Source organism: Babylonia areolata, chromosome 4 (genome assembly GCF_041734735.1).
Source record: "Babylonia areolata isolate BAREFJ2019XMU chromosome 4, ASM4173473v1, whole genome shotgun sequence".
In the NCBI taxonomy this organism is placed as follows: domain Eukaryota; kingdom Metazoa; phylum Mollusca; class Gastropoda; order Neogastropoda; family Buccinidae; genus Babylonia; species Babylonia areolata.
Window position 1 is genome coordinate 50,824,704 of NC_134879.1, and position 21,849 is coordinate 50,846,552.

The 21,849-nt window shown below is 40.5% G+C and overlaps 1 protein-coding gene across 1 annotated transcript in view; it reads left to right on the forward strand.

The window, feature by feature from the left end:
* LOC143281281 (uncharacterized) overlaps nt 1–21,849 on the forward strand; it is a 57,371-nt gene that overhangs the window by 25,656 nt on the left and 9,866 nt on the right. The window contains exons 15-24 of the mRNA XM_076586412.1: nt 775–926; nt 3,468–3,525; nt 4,629–4,730; nt 6,135–6,230; nt 9,218–9,366; nt 13,063–13,162; nt 16,272–16,421; nt 17,009–17,127; nt 19,444–19,588; nt 20,979–21,093. Of these exons, the coding sequence (XP_076442527.1) occupies nt 775–926; nt 3,468–3,525; nt 4,629–4,730; nt 6,135–6,230; nt 9,218–9,366; nt 13,063–13,162; nt 16,272–16,421; nt 17,009–17,127; nt 19,444–19,588; nt 20,979–21,093 (1,186 nt within the window). The remainder of the gene's footprint in view (nt 1–774; nt 927–3,467; nt 3,526–4,628; nt 4,731–6,134; nt 6,231–9,217; nt 9,367–13,062; nt 13,163–16,271; nt 16,422–17,008; nt 17,128–19,443; nt 19,589–20,978; nt 21,094–21,849) is intronic.

Consider the following 21,849-nt stretch of genomic DNA (forward strand, 5'->3'; position numbering starts at 1 on the left):
CCCAGCGGAGGTGAGTTTTTCAGCCCATGGCCGGCTCCTACCCAGAGTTGAGTGTGCTGTGGGCTTAAATGGGGAGACTGGGACCACACAGTCGAGTGTCATCCACTTCAAGGATGCGTCTTTGGGTGTGTTGCTCTAATTACTTGACCAACACTGCAAGTGTCTGTATCTCTCGGCGTAGAGTACAGCCTTGTCACGCAGTCCCAAACCAAAATGGACCTCCATAACAACATCGTCATCCTCCTCATCCATCATCATCAATATAAACAAAACAGTCTCAAAGTCTGTGGCCTTTCATGCTCTGCTCTCATGATGACCTCAGTTTTGATACCCCTCCACTTCTGTGCTTGGGGTGAGTCCTGTCAATGTCTTCAGTGTCGGCAGTTTCATGGAGGGCTGTTGTTTGAGGGATGTGGTGGCGGTCTCCACTCTGGGAGGGACGCTCACTCAGTCTGGTTCCGCGACTAGGTCATTACTGTCGTTAGTTGGGGGCTTAGTAGGTGGTGTCGTAAGTACGTTAAATCAGAACAGCCATCACTGAACACCATCGAAGTGACTCAGCAGCAGTGCAGGGTCTCCTCTGGTGTGTTGCCTCCTGGTGACCTAACATCGATGGTTCCCTGCGGACTGCCGACGCTGGAACTGTGACGGACGAACCCGGTTGTGGCCGTGTACGGGGGAATCAAAATGAGCGGCATGGGAGTAATGCCACTAACACGGTGCAGATGATGGGGCAGCAAAAAAAAAAAAAAAAAAAAAAGTGTGGTTGTGCAGCAACTGAAGCCGTGGACGCAGTACAAGAAGCTATCGGAGAAGCCGATCGAACATGCCGTGATGGAGCTGGTGTGGCTGCAGAGGAAGGAGGAGGACAAGGCAGCCGTCATTAACACGCTTACTGACCTGGCCGTCTTCAGGATCATGAACGAGTACGTGGGTTTTTTTGTGCGTGAGGGGAGTGGGGGGGATGAGGTGGGGGGCAGGAGGGGGCAGGGAGGGGGGGGGGGGGGGCTGGGGAGAGTGGGCTTGGTGGGGGTGCATGCTTCTTCTTATTCTTCTTCTTCTTTGTTTGTGGGCTGCAACTCCCACGTTCACTTGTATGTACACGAGTGGGTTTTTATGTGAATGACCGTTTTTACCCTGCCATGTAGGCAGCCATACTCTGTTTTCGGAGGTGGGGGGGCATACATTTGTGGGTTGTAATTCCTCCACCCCCCACCCCTTTTTTTGTTGTTTTTTTTGTCTGTGATTCCTACTTTGTGTGTGTGTGTGTGTGTGTGTGTGTGTGTGTGTGTGTGTGTGTTGTTGTTGTTGTTGTTGTTGTTGTTGTTGTTTTTTGTCACACAGTATTTTCCATTTTATTTCTTTTTGGTCACAAATTCATGGGTTATGCCTGCTATTTTTTTTTTTTTTTTTTTTTTTTTTTTTCACATTTGTGGGTCATACTTCCCACTCTTTTTCTTATCAGACATTTGTGGGTTTTACTTCTTACCTTTTCTGGGGTTTTTTGTCACACATTTGTGGGATTTACTTTCCACATTCCTCACTTGAATCTGTAAGTGTTTCTTTTTTTTTATCAATTTTTTTTATTTTTTATACTTGTATGGCTGTTTTACACCCACACCTTCTAGGCAGCAATACTCTGTTACTGGGGTTATGCATGCTGAGTATGTTTGTTTGCCATATATATCCCACTGATCACTGACATGGATCACTGACTAGACACGTGACTTTTTTTCAACATCGAGGGGTCATGTTGATAAGACTATTTTTCACATTGTAACAAAACTTTACAGCTGCAGCCATTTTTCCAATAGAGTTTCAGTTTCAGTAGCTCAAGGAGGCGTCACTGCGTTCGGACAAATCCATATACGCTACACCACATCTGCCAAGCAGATGCCTGACCAGCAGCGTAACCCAAAGTGCTTAGTCAGGCCTTGAGAAAAAAAAAAGGTGAATGAATAATAGATAAGCGTACATAAATAGATAAATAAATAAATAAATAATAATTATAATATAAAAAAGGTAGTAGTAGTAGTAGTAGTAGTAGTAGTAATGATAATAATAATAAATAAATAAATAAGACAACAATGATGATAAGCTAATATTTTCCAATAGAACAAACTTTGCCCCCTGACTGACTTTGAATTGAACAAGTCCTGTGTGTTGTTTTGACACGAACCAAAGTCTGTGACAGAGTATCGCGTTTCTAAAAAAAAAATTGTGCTGGAGAGTGTTCTTCACACGGGAACTCAGCAGTGAAAGAGCAAAAGTGTACATTTGATGTTCTGCGTGTGTGTGTGTGCTCATGATGAGCATTCAGGCACTAGCAGGTCTGCATATCTGTGGACCTGGGAGATCAGAAAAATCTCCCACCTTTTACCCACCAGATACAGCTGGGAATCAAACCATGTACCCAAGGATTGAAATTCCAGTGCTGAATAACATGGATACTTATATAGTGCCTTTCCTCGCTCGGAAACCAAGCTCCAAGCGTTTTTCAAACAAGGGAGTCATTTGCACAACAGGCTGCCTACCTAAGTAGAGCCGACTGACAACTGTCATTGGGTACACATCATTCATTTCCAGTGTCATTCAGTCAGATTTCAGACATGCACACATTCACACTCAGACAGACATGTAAATTGTTTATGTGTATGACTGTTCGTTTATTACCCTGTGATGTAGGCAGCCATACTCCTTTCTTGGGGGTTTGCATGCTGGGTATATTCTTGTTTCCATAAACCACCAAATGCTGACATGGATTGTAGGATCTTTAATGTGGGTAGTTCATCTTCTGCGTGCGTTTACACATGAAGGGGGGTTCAGGCACTAGCAAGTCTACACATATGTTGACCCTGGGAGATCAGAAAAATCTCCACCCTGTACCCATCAGGTGCCATTACCGAGATTCAGACCCAGGACCCTCAGATTGAAAGTCCAATGCTTTGAGTACTCGGCTGTTGTGCCCAAGTCCAATGCTTTAATCACTCAGCTACTATGTCTGTCAGTGCAGAGAATTGTTTTACTGTTAATGTTGATTATTATCAGACAATACTGGTAATAGTGATGATGATGATGATGATGGTGTCATGATAAGAATGATGATGTTAATAATGATAACTGGTGATTTATAGAATGTTTATCCCAAGTACAGTATATATTTATATATGAAGATTATCTCTCTCTCTCTCTCTCTCTCTCTATATATATATATATATAAACAACAACAAAAGATGATGATAATGATAATAGTGATTTATAGAGAGCTTATCCTACCAAAGCCCAAAGCAGTACATCAAATATATATGGATATTTCAACACACACACACACACACACACACACAAAGTAGTAAAATGAAACACACATACGCGCGCGCGCGCACACACACACACACACACACACACACACACACACACACAAACACCAAAGCAGCCAACAACAACAGATACTTTTTGCCTTGTTGCAGCGCTCAAGACCTTGAACTGCTTGAACTGTGGAGGTGGACAGGCATGAAGTGGAGCGAGGTTGTACAATGAAACATTTCATGTTTCACTTCATTGATTTACTTTTAAAGACATGTTCTTGGAAGGTGTTTAACATATGGAGTGATGGCCTAGAGGTAACGCATCCGCCTAGGAAGCGAGAGAATCTGAGCACGCTGGTTCGAATCACGGCTCAGCCTCTGATATTTTCTCCCCCTCCACTAGACCTTGAGTGGTGGTCTGGACGCTAGTCATTCGGATGAGACGATAAACCGAGGTCCCGTGTGCAGCATGCACTTAGCGCACATAAAAGAACCCACGGCAAGAAAAGGGTTGTTCCTGGCAAAATTCTGTAGAAAAATCCACATCAGTAGGAAAAACAAATACAACTGCATGCAGAAAAAATAATAAAAAAATGGGTGGCGCTGTAGTATAGCGACACACTCTCCCTGGGGAGAGCAGCCCGAATTTCACACAGAGAAATCTGTTGTGATAAAAAGAAATACAAAATACAAAAAAAATGCAAAATATTTGTTGATCGGACCCTAATTCGTTAACAGCAAGTACAAATGTCAACTATCGTATTGTATGAAACTCATTGCAATGATACTTTTTTTTTTCCTCTCCTTGCATGCATGCATTAAGACCCTGTTGCTTACTTCAGTTAGTTCAGTTACTCAAGGAGGCGTCACTGCGTTCAGACAGATCCATACATGCTCCACCACATCTGCTAAGCAAATACCTGACCAGCAGCGTAACCCAACGCGCTTCGTCAGGCCTTGAGGGGGGAAAAAAGTACATAAAGAAATGAATGGATACATCTTGAAATTAATGAGCTAATAATTAAACATATAGATAAATGAATAAATAAACAGATAAAATGAAAAAGTAAGCAGATAGATAATGAAATAAAATAAAACGTGTGAAAAGAAAAGAATGAGAAAAATAGAAAATAAAAAGATAGTAATGATAGATAAATTAAACAATTTACCAAATAAATGTAAACAAACATACAGGCACATGTGCACATGCGTGCATACACACACACATACACACACACACACACACACACACACACACACAACAGATATGCAACAAACACGTTGGACATGAGATTATATCAGAAATGAAATGTCTCCAAACAGGTGTGCAGCCGACTGCTGACTGCAGTGGATCGTGCCATTGTCGACTGCTACCTGGCCATGGAAGAGGGCGCTCTGGACGGAGAACGTTCTCCTGGCATCATGGTCAGTCTTTTGGAGTTAAAAAAAAAGACCTGGCTGAAGACATAATTGGACAAAAAACAAAGAATCGATAGATAGAAATACGAAAAAACTTAGCTGTATGAAGAGCACAGGAACAGGAGTCGAGATGGCTGCCGGAAAAAGAGGACGCTAATCAGGGGGGCACAGGGGAGGTTACCTACTTCCGGGAGGTTATCGGCCATAGCTACTTTCGTTTTCTCTGCATAGGCGGATAGTAAGATAAGATAAGATAAGAATAACTTTATTATCTCCAACTGGAGAAATTTGGTCAGGTGCATTATCACAACATAGACAAGTAAACAACATGGGGACCATAACTGTAAAAGCCAACAACAGCCCCTACAAATATTACGAAGATACAAATGTAAAAACATATCACATACATCGTTTCATACATACATCCACACACTGCAGGTAATAACTAGTATTCTTAATGTAAAAACAGAAAGAATTAAGAAACATTATTTGAATATAATTATAAACATAGCCTACTATACTGCACATTGATTATAATAGACAGCTAAGATAAGAATAAAGATGAATTGCGGAAAACCACAACCAGATAATTAGCACACACCCGCACCGCACCCCCGCCTCGCCCCCACCCACCCCACACACGCGGATAACTTGATTAAACAAGAGTAATAAACATATGTTTGCACAGGACAGGAATGTCAGACCCGTGCCAGAGTCTGCACTAGTGGGTCACGGTAAGTATGTTACTTAAACGTAATTTTAGGAAGAAAATTTCCTTTTAATCTGTTTAGTTTCTGCTGATGAAATTCACCAACAAATAAAAAAGAAGAAAAAGTGTCTCTTTCCCTCCACATCCAAGCGGGTTTGGAAGGGACAGCCTGAGCCTGTTGCTAGTTGTAACCATGGTTTAATTACACATACTTAACCGTGACCCAACTAGTGCAGGCTCCAGCAGGGGTCTCACAGACTCTGGCAGGGGTCTGACATTCCTGTCCTGTGCAAAGTACTATCCGCCTATGCGGAGAAATCGAAAGTGCTACAGCCGATAACCTCCCAGAAGTAGGTAACCTCCCCTTTGTCCCGCTAGCTAGCCTGTTCCTGTGCTCTTCATACGGCTAAGTTTTTTCATATTTTCTGCCTGTCTGTCGATTCTCTGGCGTTCTTCTTTTTTGTCAAATTATGTCTCCAACCAGGTCACATAATTATGTAGCTCGATTGGGCAGTCGTGCTAAAATTAAGGCGCGATCGCAATCGATTCGCTGACACTCTAAAATTTCCTATATGTTTCTGCCAGAGAAATAACTGATTATGGGGAGGTTTCATTGTAGTGGTGAATATCTTGCATTTTGAATGAGGATATAATTATCAGTAATAATCTGTTGGCTTTTCTTTTTCTATTTTCTTTTGCAGATGAGAGTGGCCGTTGCACATGGGAGAGCTTTCTTTGATCTTGTGAATTTCTCAGCTGGACAGGAGAAATTCCTTAAGAGAGAAATTCATATTCTGGTATGTACTTGATGAAGTTGTAAATATTTGGATTACACTAGTTGCCTCTCTAAGTTAAAGGGATAAATAATTCTAAGATCTTTTAATATATTACATGTCACCTGTTGCCCTGAAAGCTGTTCTGAAGGTTTTTAGAATCTCCTGTTTATAAACTTGTAATTCACAAATCATTTTATTCTTTTATTTTTTATTTATTTATTTATTTTTGTGTATGCTTACAGTTGACTTCATCAAGTTTTTGCGCCTTATAAATATCATTATTATTATTAGTATTTTTTTTTTAAATGTATTTATCTATTATTTATTTATCCATTTACTTATTTATTTTTATTTTGTTTATTTATTTATTTATTTTTTTGTTTGGTATTGTTATTTTATTTTATTTCATTTTATTTATTTATTTATTTATTTTCTTCTTTTTTTTAATTTTTTAAATTTTTTCTCAAGGCCTGATTAAGCGCGTTGGGTTACGCTGCTGGTCAGGCAACTGCTTGGCAGATTTGGTGTAGTGTATATGGGTTTGTCCACACGCAGTGACACCTCCTTGAGCTACTGATACTGATACTTTTCTCAAAAAGGATTCCCCCCGAGCTGTGACGCACTCTGACATTATGTCAGTCACTGACAGCTCCTGAACCCATCTGCCCAAGTGGAGAAGGTTTATAAAAACTGTGGGTTGTAAAATAAGACTCGCTTTTGATGAAAGGTGTCCAACGTTTCAGACCATAGGTCTGTCTTCAGGGACTGTGTTAGTTGGAATTATGTTACAACCCATAGTTTTAATAAACTTTCTCCATTAGGCGTTTTAATAGACTCAGCAGTCATTCTTCATTTCATCTGCCCAAGTGTTTTGCCTGGATACCTTGAACAACTTTGATGAACTGTGGGATGGCAGCATCTGGCTGGTCCAGTCATGTTCCCACATCTGCATGCTGCCACCTTGAAACAGGAAACATCAGTGGGGAGTGTGGGGGTTTTGTGGGGGGGGGGGGGGGTCAGGAGAACATGGTAGGTGACACAGTTGCCAGGAAGCGTGTCGGTGTGAGATGAGGAACCGTTCTGTTGCAGCATCAGTTTATGTATTGTATTGTATTGTATTACTCTTTTTGTCACAACAGATTTCTCTGTGTGAAATTTGGGCACCTCTCCCCAGGGAGAGTGCGTCACTACATTGAGAGCACCACCCTTTTTTTTTTTTTTTTTCTGCCTGCAATTTTATTTGTTTTTCCTATGGAAGTGGATTTTTCTACAGAATTTTGCCAGGGACGACCCTTTTGTTGCGGTGGGTTCTTTTACTTGCACTAAGTGCATGCTGCTCACAGGACTTTGGTTATTGTCTCATCTGAATGACTAGCGTCCAGACAACCACTCAAGGTCTAGTGGAGGGGGGGAGAAAATACTGGCGCCTATGAGATTCGAACCAGTGCGCTCAGATTCTCTCGATTCCTAGGTGGACGCGTTACCTCTAGGCCAACGCTCCACATGTCAGTTTGATGACAATGCTGGCACCAGGTTCCAGACAGCAGACAGCAGTAGACATGATGCTGACAGGTAACCAGGGGGTGCTTCTTGATGAGAACCATGGTTACATTGTTGAGGCTCTGACAAAGACACACAGGCTTTAGGGATCAGAATGAAAGATATAAATCAACACCATCAGAAAAAAACAACCACCACCTAACAGCAGGGGGACAGCATTGCATAGAAAAACCAACAAACCATCACAAAAACAAAACAAAAAAACCCCACTGGTCTCAAGGTTTCCTGCAGAAACCATGATGCTGTTGACCATAGGCATCAACAGCTCTGGGAAAGGGATGGAAGGAAGGAGTCTTTTGGGGGTTATGCAAGGAAGACTAGGACTGAACAGAGAACTGCATTTCTACAAGCAATCCCCCCCCAAAAAAAACAGCGCTGACATTCTATGTGACACAAGATGAAAGTCCTGCTTCTGGATGTATGCACCTGTGACCCCAGATGCCCGAGCAGTCATGAAGAGACTAACTGCTGAAAACAATGAAAAGTGAAGATTAACTCTCTCCATACGAACGGCGAAAGAGACGACGTTAACAGCGTTTCACCCCAATTACCACCATCAAAATATTGCAAGCGGAAGGCTCTTATACTGAAGAGGTGAATGTTGACAAAGAATACCACAATTCTGACGACGGAAGCTAAATGTTGGGTCATTGAGACACCCACTGGACATCCGAGGTGTCTGTGTAGAGGAGAAGAGAGGACTGGCTGTACGGAGTTAATCTTCTTCGGCTAAAACACAGGTGTAGTTTGACTTTCGTGTACAGATGTCCCAGAACCATCCTTATCATCATATAGCTCAACAATGGGCACAATAGCGGAGTGGTTAAAGCGTTGGACTTTCAGTCTGAGGGTCCTGAGTTTGAATCTCGGTAACCGCGCCTGGTGGGTAAATGGGCCATATTCTTCTTCTTCATTTGTGGGCTGCAACTCCCACATTCACTCGTATGTACACAAGTGGGCGTGTACGTGTATGACCGTTTTTACCACACCATGTAGGCAGCCATACTCTGTTTTCAGGAGTGTGCACGCTGGGTATGTCTTGTTTCCGTATCCCACCGAACGCTCACATGGATGGCAGGATCTTTAACGTGCGTATTTGATCTTCTTGCGTATACACACGAAGGGGTTTCAGGCGCAAGCAGGTCTGCACATATGTTGACCTGGGAGATTGGAAAAATCGATCGTTTCAGTTGAAAGACAAAGCAGGGAATATTTCTGTTTTTGTTTGTTTGTTGTTTACTTTTTTTTTGTTTTGTTTTTTGTTATTGCTGGTGTTTTCGTTTCAGTTGAAAGACAAAGCAGGGAATATTTTTGTTTTTGTTTGTTTGTTGTTTGCTTTTTTTTTTTTTTGTTTTTTTGTTATTGCTGGTGTTTTGTTGTTTTTGTTGTCATTTCGTTTGCCATCTTTTCCTCTGCGGTGATCGTATGGTGGTTTCATTATTGTTCAGGAAAATGCAGAGGGAAAGATGTCCAGCGAGGAGAAGAGGAGAGAGTATCTCAGAGATGCCAGATACTACCTTGCTTGCACGTACGCCACTCAGGAAAGATACAAGGAGGCCCGGGATTTGCATGAAAGTAACATGGCAGAAATGGAAAAGTAATGTGTTCTACTCTCTCCCTCTCTCTCTCTTTTTAAATCGAAATGTGTGTGTGTGTGTGTGATTGAAGAGAGAGAGAAAGAGAGTGTGTGTGTGCTTGTGTGTGTGTGTGTGTGTGTGTGTGTGTGTGTGTGTGTGTGTGTGTGTGTGATTGAAGAGAGAGAGAAAGAGAGTGTGTGTGTGCTTTTGTGTGTGTGTGTGTGTGTGTGTGTGTGTGTGTGTGTGTAATTGAAAGAGAGAGATAGAGTGTGTGTGTGTATGTGCATATGTGTGTGTGTGTGTGTGTAACTGAAAGAGAGAGAGAGAGAGAGTGCTTGTGTGTGTGCTTGTGTGTGTGTGTGTGTGTGTGTGTGTGTTCAGATCTGTGTATTTCCTTTATTAATGAGAGAGTGTTCTCTTTTTCTGTTTGTAGCATGTGGTGATTTATTCAAGGAGTTAAGTTTAGTACCATTTACTAAATGTGTTTAGGTACACAGACAAAAAAACAACAACAACAAACAAACTTTGGTACAAACCCCGTTTCATAGTTATTGTTAAATGTGCCCTGTTTTGAAGGTTGAGAAGTAAGCAAACCATTATTTATTATTCTTGAAGCAAATGTGGTTTAGTGAATCTGCATCATTTTGCAAACTTTGACATGTCTTTGATACTGAAACTTCATGACTTTAACCCCTTCAGTACTGCACTAAAAACACACACACACACACACACACACAAAAACAACAACAACAAAACAACAACACAAAAACAGTGAAGAATATTTGCCAAGGGATTGCAAAAGGTTTTAAGTAAAACAAAATTAAGCTTGCAGGCCACTGAAAGATGGTATAGATGACTTATACTTTTCCTAAAGGAAAATGAACACGTTATCTAATTTAGAAAATTTCACTTTCATGTAATAATTCTGCTGAAAGTGTTTAACCAGAAAAATTTATATGTAGATATTTTCCACTCAGTTACTGAACCTGTTTCATAGTATGTGTACAAAACCACATAAAAATTCTGACCATAAAAGAAAATTGTATTTCCTTATCTTGTGTGCCTATCAGTATATGAGTGGTACTCCAGACTTAAGGCCAGACACAGTAATGAAATTTTGACCAAAATCATGATTTTTGGTGATTTTCGTTTTTTCACATAATTTGCTTCTTCAACATCTAATCTTTATAGTCCGTTTCACCTGGGTACTATATTCACTTAAATAAAGCTTTAAACAGCATCAACATGTGTGATTTCTTGTGAGTACAAGCACATCTCTTTCTTTTCCTGTTTTCTCAGTTTTGTGTTTTGTCCTCATAATACCATTTTTCAAAATGCTAATGCTCAAAAACTTTAAAAGATAGCATGTTCAAACTTAGTACTTTCTTTCTTTATGTATTCATCTTTATTATAGTGCAGTGGTTTGTATAGTACTAGTAAAAGAATGAATATACACTCATTTGAAAAAAAATGATGTCAAGGAATTTATACTCATTTCAACAAAAAAATAATAATAAATGTATTTATTCAAATTCCAAAATACCACTGCACTATAATAAAGAACAAATACAAATAAATCAAATAAAACAAACAGAAATAATATATCTATAAAGGTACCGAAGTTCTAAGCTTTTAATTTTTTTGTTTGTCGGCCATTTTGGATTCGTTTCCATGGAAACTGTCACGACAAATTGCACAAAATGACCTTTTTAGACATGTTTAGTCCAATATCTTTTCATACCATGTCACAGAAAGCCATAAACTTCAAGTTTATTTCATACGTTTTTGTACTAGCTTGTCTGGCCTTAAGATATTCTTTGTGTATATTTCTGTCATCTGACAGAGCAATGCCTAGGTCATCCGCAGTATTTCACACATGAAGCTGGAAGAGGAGAATTCTGGCTGTTTTGATATGGGTGGACCATGTGAAGTGTGACTGGATCTTGCTGTCATACAAAGCTTCCTAACTGCTGTATTTTAGAATATTCCGCTTTTTTTTACATATATTTATATATTCTTCATCTTCATCCTTCACTTTGCTAAGAGTCATTAGGGCACCTCACTGAAAAAGTTCAACAGATTTCTTCAGCTCTGTTGGATGTGCGTCAAAGCCTCAAAGGGTCTCTGCAGATGTCCACTCTGCAATGTTGTCAGTCCACTGACACTCCAGCTCCACTCTGAGTCATTGAAGGGGTGAAGAGATGCACGAAAGGCAGCTATAAAAAGGGAAGAACATAAAAAAGCAGGGGAAATGGATACTTGACTTTTGTGAAAATGGCACAAACTGCGTATCTTGATATTTCATCAGCACTGAGTTTTAACCTGTTCTGTGCCTACAGACATCAGCTGACGTCCCATACCAGTGCCACAAAGTCTCTGCTGACATCCTGCATCTGTTCCATTTTTTCCTCCATCCTAGTTTGGTTTATCGAATACTAAAAGACTCAACAGTTAGCTTGACGTATCTGTTACATAAAAAATATTATTTAAATAAGTATTCATCAGGAGGAAGTCCCTTTTCTTGTCAATAATTGTTTGCTAACTGGAGCATGTAGAAGACCTGTGAAAATGGGGCTTGCATTGTATGCAAAAAAAACACAAACAAACTTAGGAAACTTTGTCCAGCAAAGACAGTGGTCCTTGTCAGCAGATTCACACAAATTTGCAGGCCGTGCAAATCATTATGGAAAGGTATAATGAGGGAGATGGATCTGTCTTGTCTGATGATTCGTTAGAACATGAAGGTGGTGATGACTGTGATGAAACTGACCGAGCACTCAGCACTAGTTCATTCCATCTATTAAAGCAGACAGCATTTTGGAGTGAGTGACAGTGACAGGCTGAGTGGCTGAGTATGTTGGCATAGTGTGGAAAGAGGGGAAGGGGAGGGAGAGGAATGGTGTAAGGTGTAGAGGTCGTAGTCCAGTCAGATGGCGTGGAAGGGGGCATGACCATGGACATCAGTGAGCTGTTGCTTTTACTGAACACTGTGGCGGAATGGACAACAGCCAATTATCCATAAGAAATCCAGGGTTGAAAGTGCAAAAGATGGGAAACATCAGTTTTAATCTTTTCACAATTTTTGTCTTGGATCAGATGCCTGGCCTGTTTGTAGAGGGGACAAGCTGGCATACACAGCAGACCCTTCAGTCAGCCCAGTTTTGACCTGAAGTGGATGAGTGTCGTCAGTGACCTCTGTCCTCTGTAGGGGGAGACCCTTTGGCATCACAAAGCTTGACCGCTCAGTTTCTGAGTTTTTGATCAACTTTTTATGTTGACTGAACCCACACTTATCTTTTCCCGGACAGTTATTCACTTACTGGGTACATGTCTGCAAGAGTTACGATTGATATCATCAACTGATAACATGAGTCAGAATCCTCATTCATGTTCCTTCACAAAAAATCTTTTGTATCTCTTACAGTTTTTGCACTAGAATCAAAGATAAAAATATTACCCCTACATTTTTTTTTTAATCCTTAAAATTCCCTGGCAAAAGGAGAGCTTTTTTTCTTTTCTTTTTTTCAATTCTTTGGCACTGAACTTTTTTTTTCCTTGAATTTTTCTGATGTTTTTAGCATAAAACTTGTTTAAAAACAAACCTATGTTCAATATTTTGTTTACATGCATGTACGAGTGCAAACTTTGTGTGTGAGCATGATTGTGACCAGGTAAACTGAACAAGTTGCTTTATGATTTGTTTTTTGTTTCCTCAGAGCTCTGGAGGAGAAAGAGGATGAAGAGATAAGGAAACAGATAGCGTACACACACAATGGACTGGGCATTATCTGCATGAATTGTATGGATTATGACAAAGTAAGTCTCATTCGTGGTGCAGGTTGTTTGGAGGGGAGGGGGAGGGGGGGGGGGGGGGGGGGTTGGAGGGTGCCTGTGTGAAAGTTTTGAAGCATGATTTATGGCCCACATCAATCTTGATCTCATCTCTTTTTGTGTGTGTGTGTGTTTGTGTTTGTGTGTGGGTGTGGGTGTGTGTGTGCCGTGGAAACTGCGATACGTAGCCTAGAAATGAGTGTGTGGAGGAGGGATGGGGGGGTGCAGGGTAATGTGTGTGTGTGTGTGTGTGTGTGTGTGTGTGTGTTGGGGCTCATGTACATTTATGTGTGTGTGTGTTGGGGCTCATGTACATTTATGTGTATTTGATTGTGCTTTCATATCTGTGAAACTGCATGTTTGTTGCATATCTGTTGTGCATGTGTGTGTGTGTGTATGTGTGAATGTGTGTCTGCATGTTTTACATTTATTTGTTTATTTATCGTCATTGTTGTCTTTTTTTTTTTCCTTTTTTTTGTGCGCTTGGAGTTGACTTCATCAAGATTTTGCGCCTTATAAATATCATTATTATTATTAGTAGTATTTTTATGTATTTATCTATTATTTTTTATTTATTTATTTTATTTATTATTTATTTATTTTTTATTTTTGTTATTTTATTTTATTATTATTATTATTTTATTTTATTTTTTCAAGGCCTGACTAAGCGCGTTGGGTTACGCTGCTGGTCAGGCATCTGCTTGGCAGATGTGGTGTAGCATGTATGGATTTGACCGAACGCACTGACACCTCCTTGAGCTACTGATACTGATACCGATCAATTCTGACACAGTACACAGAGTGATGGAAGGTACCATGGCGGAACTGGTCAGGCATTGGATTTCTGATCCAGCGTTCACCAGTGATCAGGGTTCTTCTTCTTCTTCTGTGTTCGTGGGCTGCAACTCCCACGTTCACTCATATGCATACGAGTGGGCTTTTACGTGTATGACCATTTTTACCCTGCCATGTAGGCAGCCATACTCCGTTTTCGGGGGTAATCAGGGTTTGAGGCCCCAGTTTGGCATGGGGTTGTGTCCTTGAGAAAGGCCCTTTATTCTGTTGTAGTCGTTGTGGGTGGGGTTCTGTCTTCGAGACGGCGTTTTCAAGAAGAGGGGAAGGAAGGACAAGAGGCGGAGGAAAGTGGAATGGAAACCACACATGAGGGTTGTTTCAGAGAAGTTCTATATTTCAGCCTTGAAGTACTATGCTTGACGGTACATGACAGTGCGCGTCAAAGCGCGAACCTCTGCACAGAAAGTACAAAAGCGCCATTTAATAAAACATACAAAAAGTATTCCTAAAACAATACAATAAATACTGTATAAACGATATTTGTAATGTACAGCATGAAAATGTTTTGACAACACAAATCTAACACTTTATCATTTGAATGAATCGATCCATGGAAATGACAAAGACAACTGGGTAGAAATGAACTTTAACCAAACAATCCCAGAAACAGATCACCTTCCAGTAGTTTTCTAAAATGGTGAAATTAAGTAATCCAATTCATAACATGAATAAATAGAAAATGTTTTGACAAATAATGAAGAACCAAAAACCTATAAATAATAATGATAAGAAGAATGGGACCTAACTTTAATACCATAGATATCCTCACCTCATCAGTGTGACAAAAAGGCCAAACATTGAAACACTAGGACCCGTCCAGTCCAGCTGATTCTCACACTCTTGCTTACAATTGCTGTGACGGGATCAGCTGAGCTATCCAGAACTGTACTCACTGACATAGAGGAACAATGATTCCAGTAAAATTATGTTCATAAGAAACACGCAGTTGCTTCCCCTAGCATCACAGGCAACAATACACATGAGCTGTCTCAACCACACAATCATTCAAAGTGCCACAAAAATAAATGCTATTACATTCACCCCTGCCGACAAAAAATGACGTCCTCGTCATTTGGTACAGTGCAATGAAAAAAATGATAAACACACAACTGATAAAAGAAGTGAGAAAATATCGATCCCATCACTCGCATCAGCAGATCCAAGTTAAATTAAGTGTTATAGCGCTCATTGACCATTTTGTTTATTTACCCTGCCATGTGGGCAGCCGTACTCTGTTTACTGGTCGTGCGCAAGGTGGGTAGCTTCTTGTTTCCATAACCCACCAGACGCTGACATGGATTACAGGATCTTTAACGCATGTATTTGATCTTGTACGTGCATATACACACAAAGGAAGTTCAGGCACTAGCAGGTCTGCACATACGTTGAGCTGTCCACCCTCTTCCCACCACGTACTATTACTGAGATTTGAACCTGGGACCTTTAGTTTGAAAGTTCAGCGTTTTATGCACTCAGCTATTGCGCCCATCAAGAAAATAACGAATGACTTTGTTGTCAGAGCATCTCACCATCTCACCTTGTCCAGTGAATACTACAAGAAAAACAAAGACAACGTTTATTTCTGTCATCAGAGCATTGAACGTTTCACCCAGTCCTGTGGATATCACATGAAAAACAAAGACTGAATGTGTCTCTGTAATCAGAGCATTGACCATTTCACTCAGTCCTGTGGATATCACATGAAAAACAAAGAATGAATGTGTCTCTGTCGTCAGAGCATTGAACATTTCACTCAGTCCTGTGGATATCACATGAAAAACAAAGAATGAATGTGTCTGTCGTCAGAGCATTGACCATTTCACTCAGTCCTGTGGATATCACATGAAAAACAAAAAAATGAATGTGTCTCTGTCGTCAGAGCATTGAACATTTCACGCAGTCCTGTGGATATCACATGAAAAACAAAGAATGAATGTGTCTCTGTCGTCACAGCATTGAACATTTCACGCAGTCCTGTGGATATCACATGAAAAAACAAAGAATGAATGTGTCTCTGTCGTCAGAGCATTGACCATTTCACTCAGTCCTGTGGATATCACATGAAAAACAAAGAATGAATGTGTCTCTGTCGTCAGAGCATTGACCATTTCACTCAGTCCTGTGGATATCACATGAAAAAACAAAGAATGAATGTGTCTCTGTCGTCAGAGCATTGACCATTTCACTCAGTCCTGTGGATATCACATGAAAAACAAAGAATGAATGTGTTTGTCGTCAGAGCATTGAACATTTCACGCAGTCCTGTGGATACCACAACGAAAAGAAAGACCACAAGAACGAGGCAGCCGGCTACACCAATACAGCCCTGGTCTACATGTACCAGAAGAACTTTCCCGTGGCTCTGCAGTTCATCAACAAGGCCCTGGAGGTCAGTTCTTTCTGTTAAAAAAATGTTAGATATTTGACCAGGGTTTTTTTTGTGTTTGTTCTTTTTTTGGTGTGTGTGTGTGTGTGTGTGTGTGTTTGATCAGTTTGGTGAGTGTGTGTGTGTGTGTGTGAGGTTTTCTTTGTGTGTGTGTGTGTTTATTTGATCAGTTTGGTGTGTGCACATGTGTGTGTGTGTGTTTGATCAGTTTAGTGTGTGTGTATGTGTGTGTGTTTATTTCATCAGTTTGGTGAGTGTGTGTGTATGTGTGTGTGTGCATGTGTGAGTTGTTTTTTTTGTGTGTGTGTCTATTTGATCAGATTGGTGTGTGCGCACACACGCGTGCGTGTGTGAATGTGTGTGTGTGTGTGTGTGTGTTTGATCTGTTAGGTGCTTCTTTGTGTATGTGTGGTTGTGTGTGTGTGTGTGTGTGTGTGTGTGTGTGTGTGTGTATTTGATCAGTTTGGTGAGTGTGTGTGAATAGAACAGAACAGAATAGAATAGAATTATTGTCATGAAACCTTAAGGTTAATAAGACACAAGTGCAATGGTAAATAGATGTGTGTGTGTGTGTTTTGGACATGCCACAGGCATACAACGAAGCGCTGTTTGGCCAGCTGAACATGGATGTGGGCAATGTGTACACCAACATGGGCCTCATCTACAGGCGCATGAAGGATCTCAACAAGGCAGAGGAGGCGTACCTGAAGTAAGTCACACCTCCCCTGGAAAGCTTTTTTGTATTGCTTGTTTGATAAAACCATCACGTGTGAGTTGTGAGTGCAACATCCCAGATGTTTTGTATTAAAAGAAAAAAAAAGAAAGCCAAACACAGCTGCAATTCTGGTGATGTCAGTGTGTCATAGGTGAATAGCTTCCCTTTCCTCTCTCTCCATGGTCACATCACCAAAGTGGGTGTCAGCATGAAACCTGAAAGTAACTTATTCATCTAAGGATGAGCATGGATTCTTTGACAACATAGCAGCAAACGTGTACCTGACAACGGATGAATGTGAGAGGATGACATGGCTTTTTTGGGCCGGCGCTGTCCCCATTTTATTCCTTCAGAGGATTTGTGTCCTCCACCTGTGAATTTTGGAGTGCAGAGTTCACATTTGTGGTGTGTTTGTGTTCATCCTTGCATGCACTGGACTCCCGGTTGACATGTGTGGCATGTTACCTCTACACTCCATCTCACTCACTACGATCGGCTTTGGATCCACTCTGTTTACGCATACCCAGATTCAAACACTCGACTGTTGGCCGCCATTCTTTCTCTGTTTCTGGACCTTGCGATTGGAATGAACTTCCTCTTTCGCTTCATCAAATCTCCACACTCAGCTCTTTCAAGTCTGGCCTTAAAACCCACCTCTTCCCAAATAGCCTCCCTTGCCTGCCCTTCCTTGTCTTTAGTTTCTACAGTTTTTAGAGATATGCATGCGTGTGAATGACTGGTGCGAAAGCACTTTGATTTGTCTCTGCACAAAATCCAGCGCTATATAAATACCATTATTATTATTATGTTACAGCTTCTGAACTTGAGGCTACATGTTTTCTGCTGTTCTGATCTGGCTGTCACTGAAGTGGTCCAGGGATTCAGTTTATTTTGTCTTTGTGGGCTATGACCCCCCACATACTTGCTCATGTGTACAAGTGGAGTTTTACATGTATGACCAATTTTACCCTGCTGTTTTTAAGCAGTCATGCTCTGTTTTTCAGGGATGAGTATGCTGGGCATGTCCCTGTTTCCATAGCCCTCCAAACTCTAACATGGATCATAGGATCTCCAACACATTGGATGTTGTGCATGTGTTTACATGTAAATTGGCTTCAGGCACTAGCACACAAGATCACAATCACAAGATGATTTATTGTCCTTAACAGGAGATGCCTGGTGTGGTGGCACACAGTCAGATCCTATACAGAACAAATATAGACATACATAAGTCATTCAGCTGATTTGTATATATTCAGAAGCACACAATCTCAGCTGCATCAAATATCCATGCACCCGCCATCAGTCTCCATTTCACACTCGTTATAAGAAATTATAATCACTCACAGAAAGCTAAATAAAAATCAGTGTTTAAAAAACATATATCACTAGGTATGTTCAACACCTGAGTTGTTAAAGCATTGGACTTTCAAAGTGAGGGTCTGGGTTCAAATCCTGGTCATGGCACCTGGTGGGTAAAGGGTGGAGATTTTTCTGATCTCCCAGGTCAACAGATGTGCAGACCTACTGGTGCCTGAACCCCCTCTGTGTGCATACACATGTAGAAGACCAAATATGTATGTTAAAGATCCTGTAATCCATGTGCATTCTGTGGGTTGTGGAAACAAGTACGTACCCGGCATGCAGACCCCCACACTCTCTCCCTCCTGAAAACAGAGTATGGCTGCTTACATGGCAGGGGTAAAAACGGTCATACACGTAAAAGCCCACTCATGTGTAGCCATGTTATGAACCGAGTGGTATTATAAGGGGACAGTAAAAAAGAACTAACTAATGATGATTTACTGTATTAAACGATAGTTAATGGATGTACTGAGTGAACAGTACATCACTTAAAACTGGAACGACACCATCGCACATGCATGTGAGTGAATGTGGGATTTGCAGCCAACGTTTCCTGGCCTCATTATTTGTATAATTTCCAGTGGATAAACTACCGAGGCAACCCTGTATTTGTTCTGTATTGTCCACGTGTTCTGTGTAGCTTATTCAGGATTAAAGAGGCTATGCCAGTCTTGAATAAAAGCTAATTTGTGTTTGCACATTTCTTCTGTCTTTGCTGCTGTGTGCACATGTCAAATGATTGGTATAAGGACAGGCCCGGCGCTTCCTTTTCTGAGGAAGTGTCTGGGTTTGTTCCAATGTACCTTTTATTTACCTGTGTGCTAGCTGAATCGGTAGCGTAAGCATCACTGACTTGAAGATGTGTACCTTGTGTAATGGAGAGAGTTACCACCCTTTGCTATTTGTTAATCAAAAAGAAGAAGAAGGTTTTTATTATGTTGACAGATCACTTGAGATCAAGGCGAATGCTGTGGGTTGGGACCACATGGTCATTGCCACTGCTTTCATGAACCTGGGTACACTGGAGATGCATCGCAAAAACTACGCCAAAGCTGAGCAGTGGACAAGAAAAGCCATCAGTGTTTATGAGGTGAGGATGCTTGGTGGCTTCTGAAAATAAACACTAACAAGAGAGGCAAGGCCTTCAAGACTCACTTGTGATACACTTTAAAAAAAATCCAAGCTATTTATGTATCGAGTATAATTTCAAAATGTAATGTTTAAGACAAGAAAGATCAGTTTAAAGTGAATTAAGTCCCCTAACATTAATTACAGAGTAATTTCCCTTTTTTACTATCTACACTAAAATGTTTGCAAAATAAATAAAACTTCCATGCTTAGCAAAAGAAGTTCCTGTTTGAACAAAAAATGATAATAATGACTGTTCTTGTTGTTGGGTCAGAATATCAGATCAAAGTGCCAAGTTTAGAGAATACAAAAAATATAAATATAACAGTAAATGCAGTTTACATATAATTAGGCTTCTTTTTTTTTTTTTTTTTTTTTTGGTGCCCATCCCAGAGGTGCAATACTGTTTTAAACAAGATGACTGGAAAGAACTGAATTTTTCCTATTTTTATGCCTAATTTGGTGTCAACTGACAAAGTATTTGCAGAGAAAATGGTAATGTTAAAGTTTACCACAGACACACACACACACACACACACACGAACACCAGGTTAAAACATAGACTCACTTTGTTTACACAAGTGAGTCAAAAAGTGACTCAACAATTTGAACACTCACATGCAGATGTAGAAATACAACGGAGTCTGTTTAACACATGTGGTTCAGGAAACACTTCTGCTTATGTTAATCAAACAAAGTCTCAAAAAACAATGAGCCGGATTGTTGCAGATGGTGTTTGAATGCTTTCGTCTTCTTCTTCTTCTTCTTCTCCTTCCCCCTCCTCTTGGCATTCACAGCTACACAATCAGTCCAGTTCTGGTGATGTTGTCATGAGAGGAGTGTGTGTAAATGCAAGAAAGCTATCAAGACACCATACAACCACCGGCACTTACCCTTGGCAGGATTCGGCAAGGATTTTCTTTTGTGTTTTATTTTAGAGGTCATCATTCAGTTCTACAGCTGTTGGCAAGGGACTGATCAGAAGAGAGAAAATGAGTTGTCAGCCATCGTGGAAGTTGTTGTTATTATTTCTGTTTGAGAATGCTCAATAGGATCAACAAGCGACTCCTAGTTCTATTCTCTCTCTCTCTCTCTCTCTCTCTCTCTCCGATCCCCGCCTGTCTCTATTCCCCTTTTGTGTATTGTGGCCCAAGGCTGATGTGCATTGAACCAGTTCTTGAGTTCTTTCTCTGTCTCTCTGTCTCTCTTTCTCTGTCTCTCTGTCTCTGCTGACACAAACACTTCCAAACAAACCAGCTGAGAATACCTCAGATAAGCTTGGAATGCTTGGAAAAAACAGTGTTGCTTTTGAAAAAAAAAAAAAATCTTGTGGATCCTTTCTGTTTTTACAGGCTAATGAACTAGCAGTGACTGTGAAAGAGTATCGAAGGTGTCGGGAAAACCTGTTTGTCAATATCATGAGACAAGAGAAATACGAAGAAGTGATGCCGCTGTATTTAGAAGTCTGTGAGTATGCTTGAAAATGTCTTCTTAGCACCTGTATTTGAAAGCAATGATTCCCAACTTTCTATTTGTTGTGTTATTATCTTAAATTATCTTCTTTTTTTTTGGGGGGGGCGGGGGGGAAGGAATTGAATTTTCCAGAATTAGGAAGTACTTTGTGTAATTTTTAGACTATACTGTGATACTTTGTTCTTGATTTCTGAGCAGGACAGAGCACTTTGTTATGATCAAATTACTTTGGTGCCCATCTGTATAACTCATATGCATGTCCTGAATATTCAATTCAATTCAAAATACTTTATTATCTGCTTCAACCAAAAACAGAAAATTTTCTTTAGGCTCACTTAAAATAAAATGCCCGTCACCAAAAAAAAAACCCCAAAAAAACCCAACAAAAAACCCAAAAAAAACTGACACACCCTTCACTTATCACCATGCACACATCAATTATTATGTAAAAAGACAAACATGTGGGTAAGATACAATTACATTCAGAGTGTAACAACTGTGTGTGTGTTGCGTGTGTGCCCGTGCGTGTGCATGCATCGTTCTATGGTGAGTGTATGTGTGTGTGTGTCAACACATTTAGCGTATTGGTCATTTTATGTGTATATCAGCCCACACACGGACCACAGCAATAATTCAGGTTTGATAAATGGAATGAAACTCGGGGTGATCAGAAAACTGAAAGCAGTCAAATGGCTGCTTTTAGCTGGGAACAGAAGAACCGATGTTTTTAAAATGCAGGAGAAAACAAAA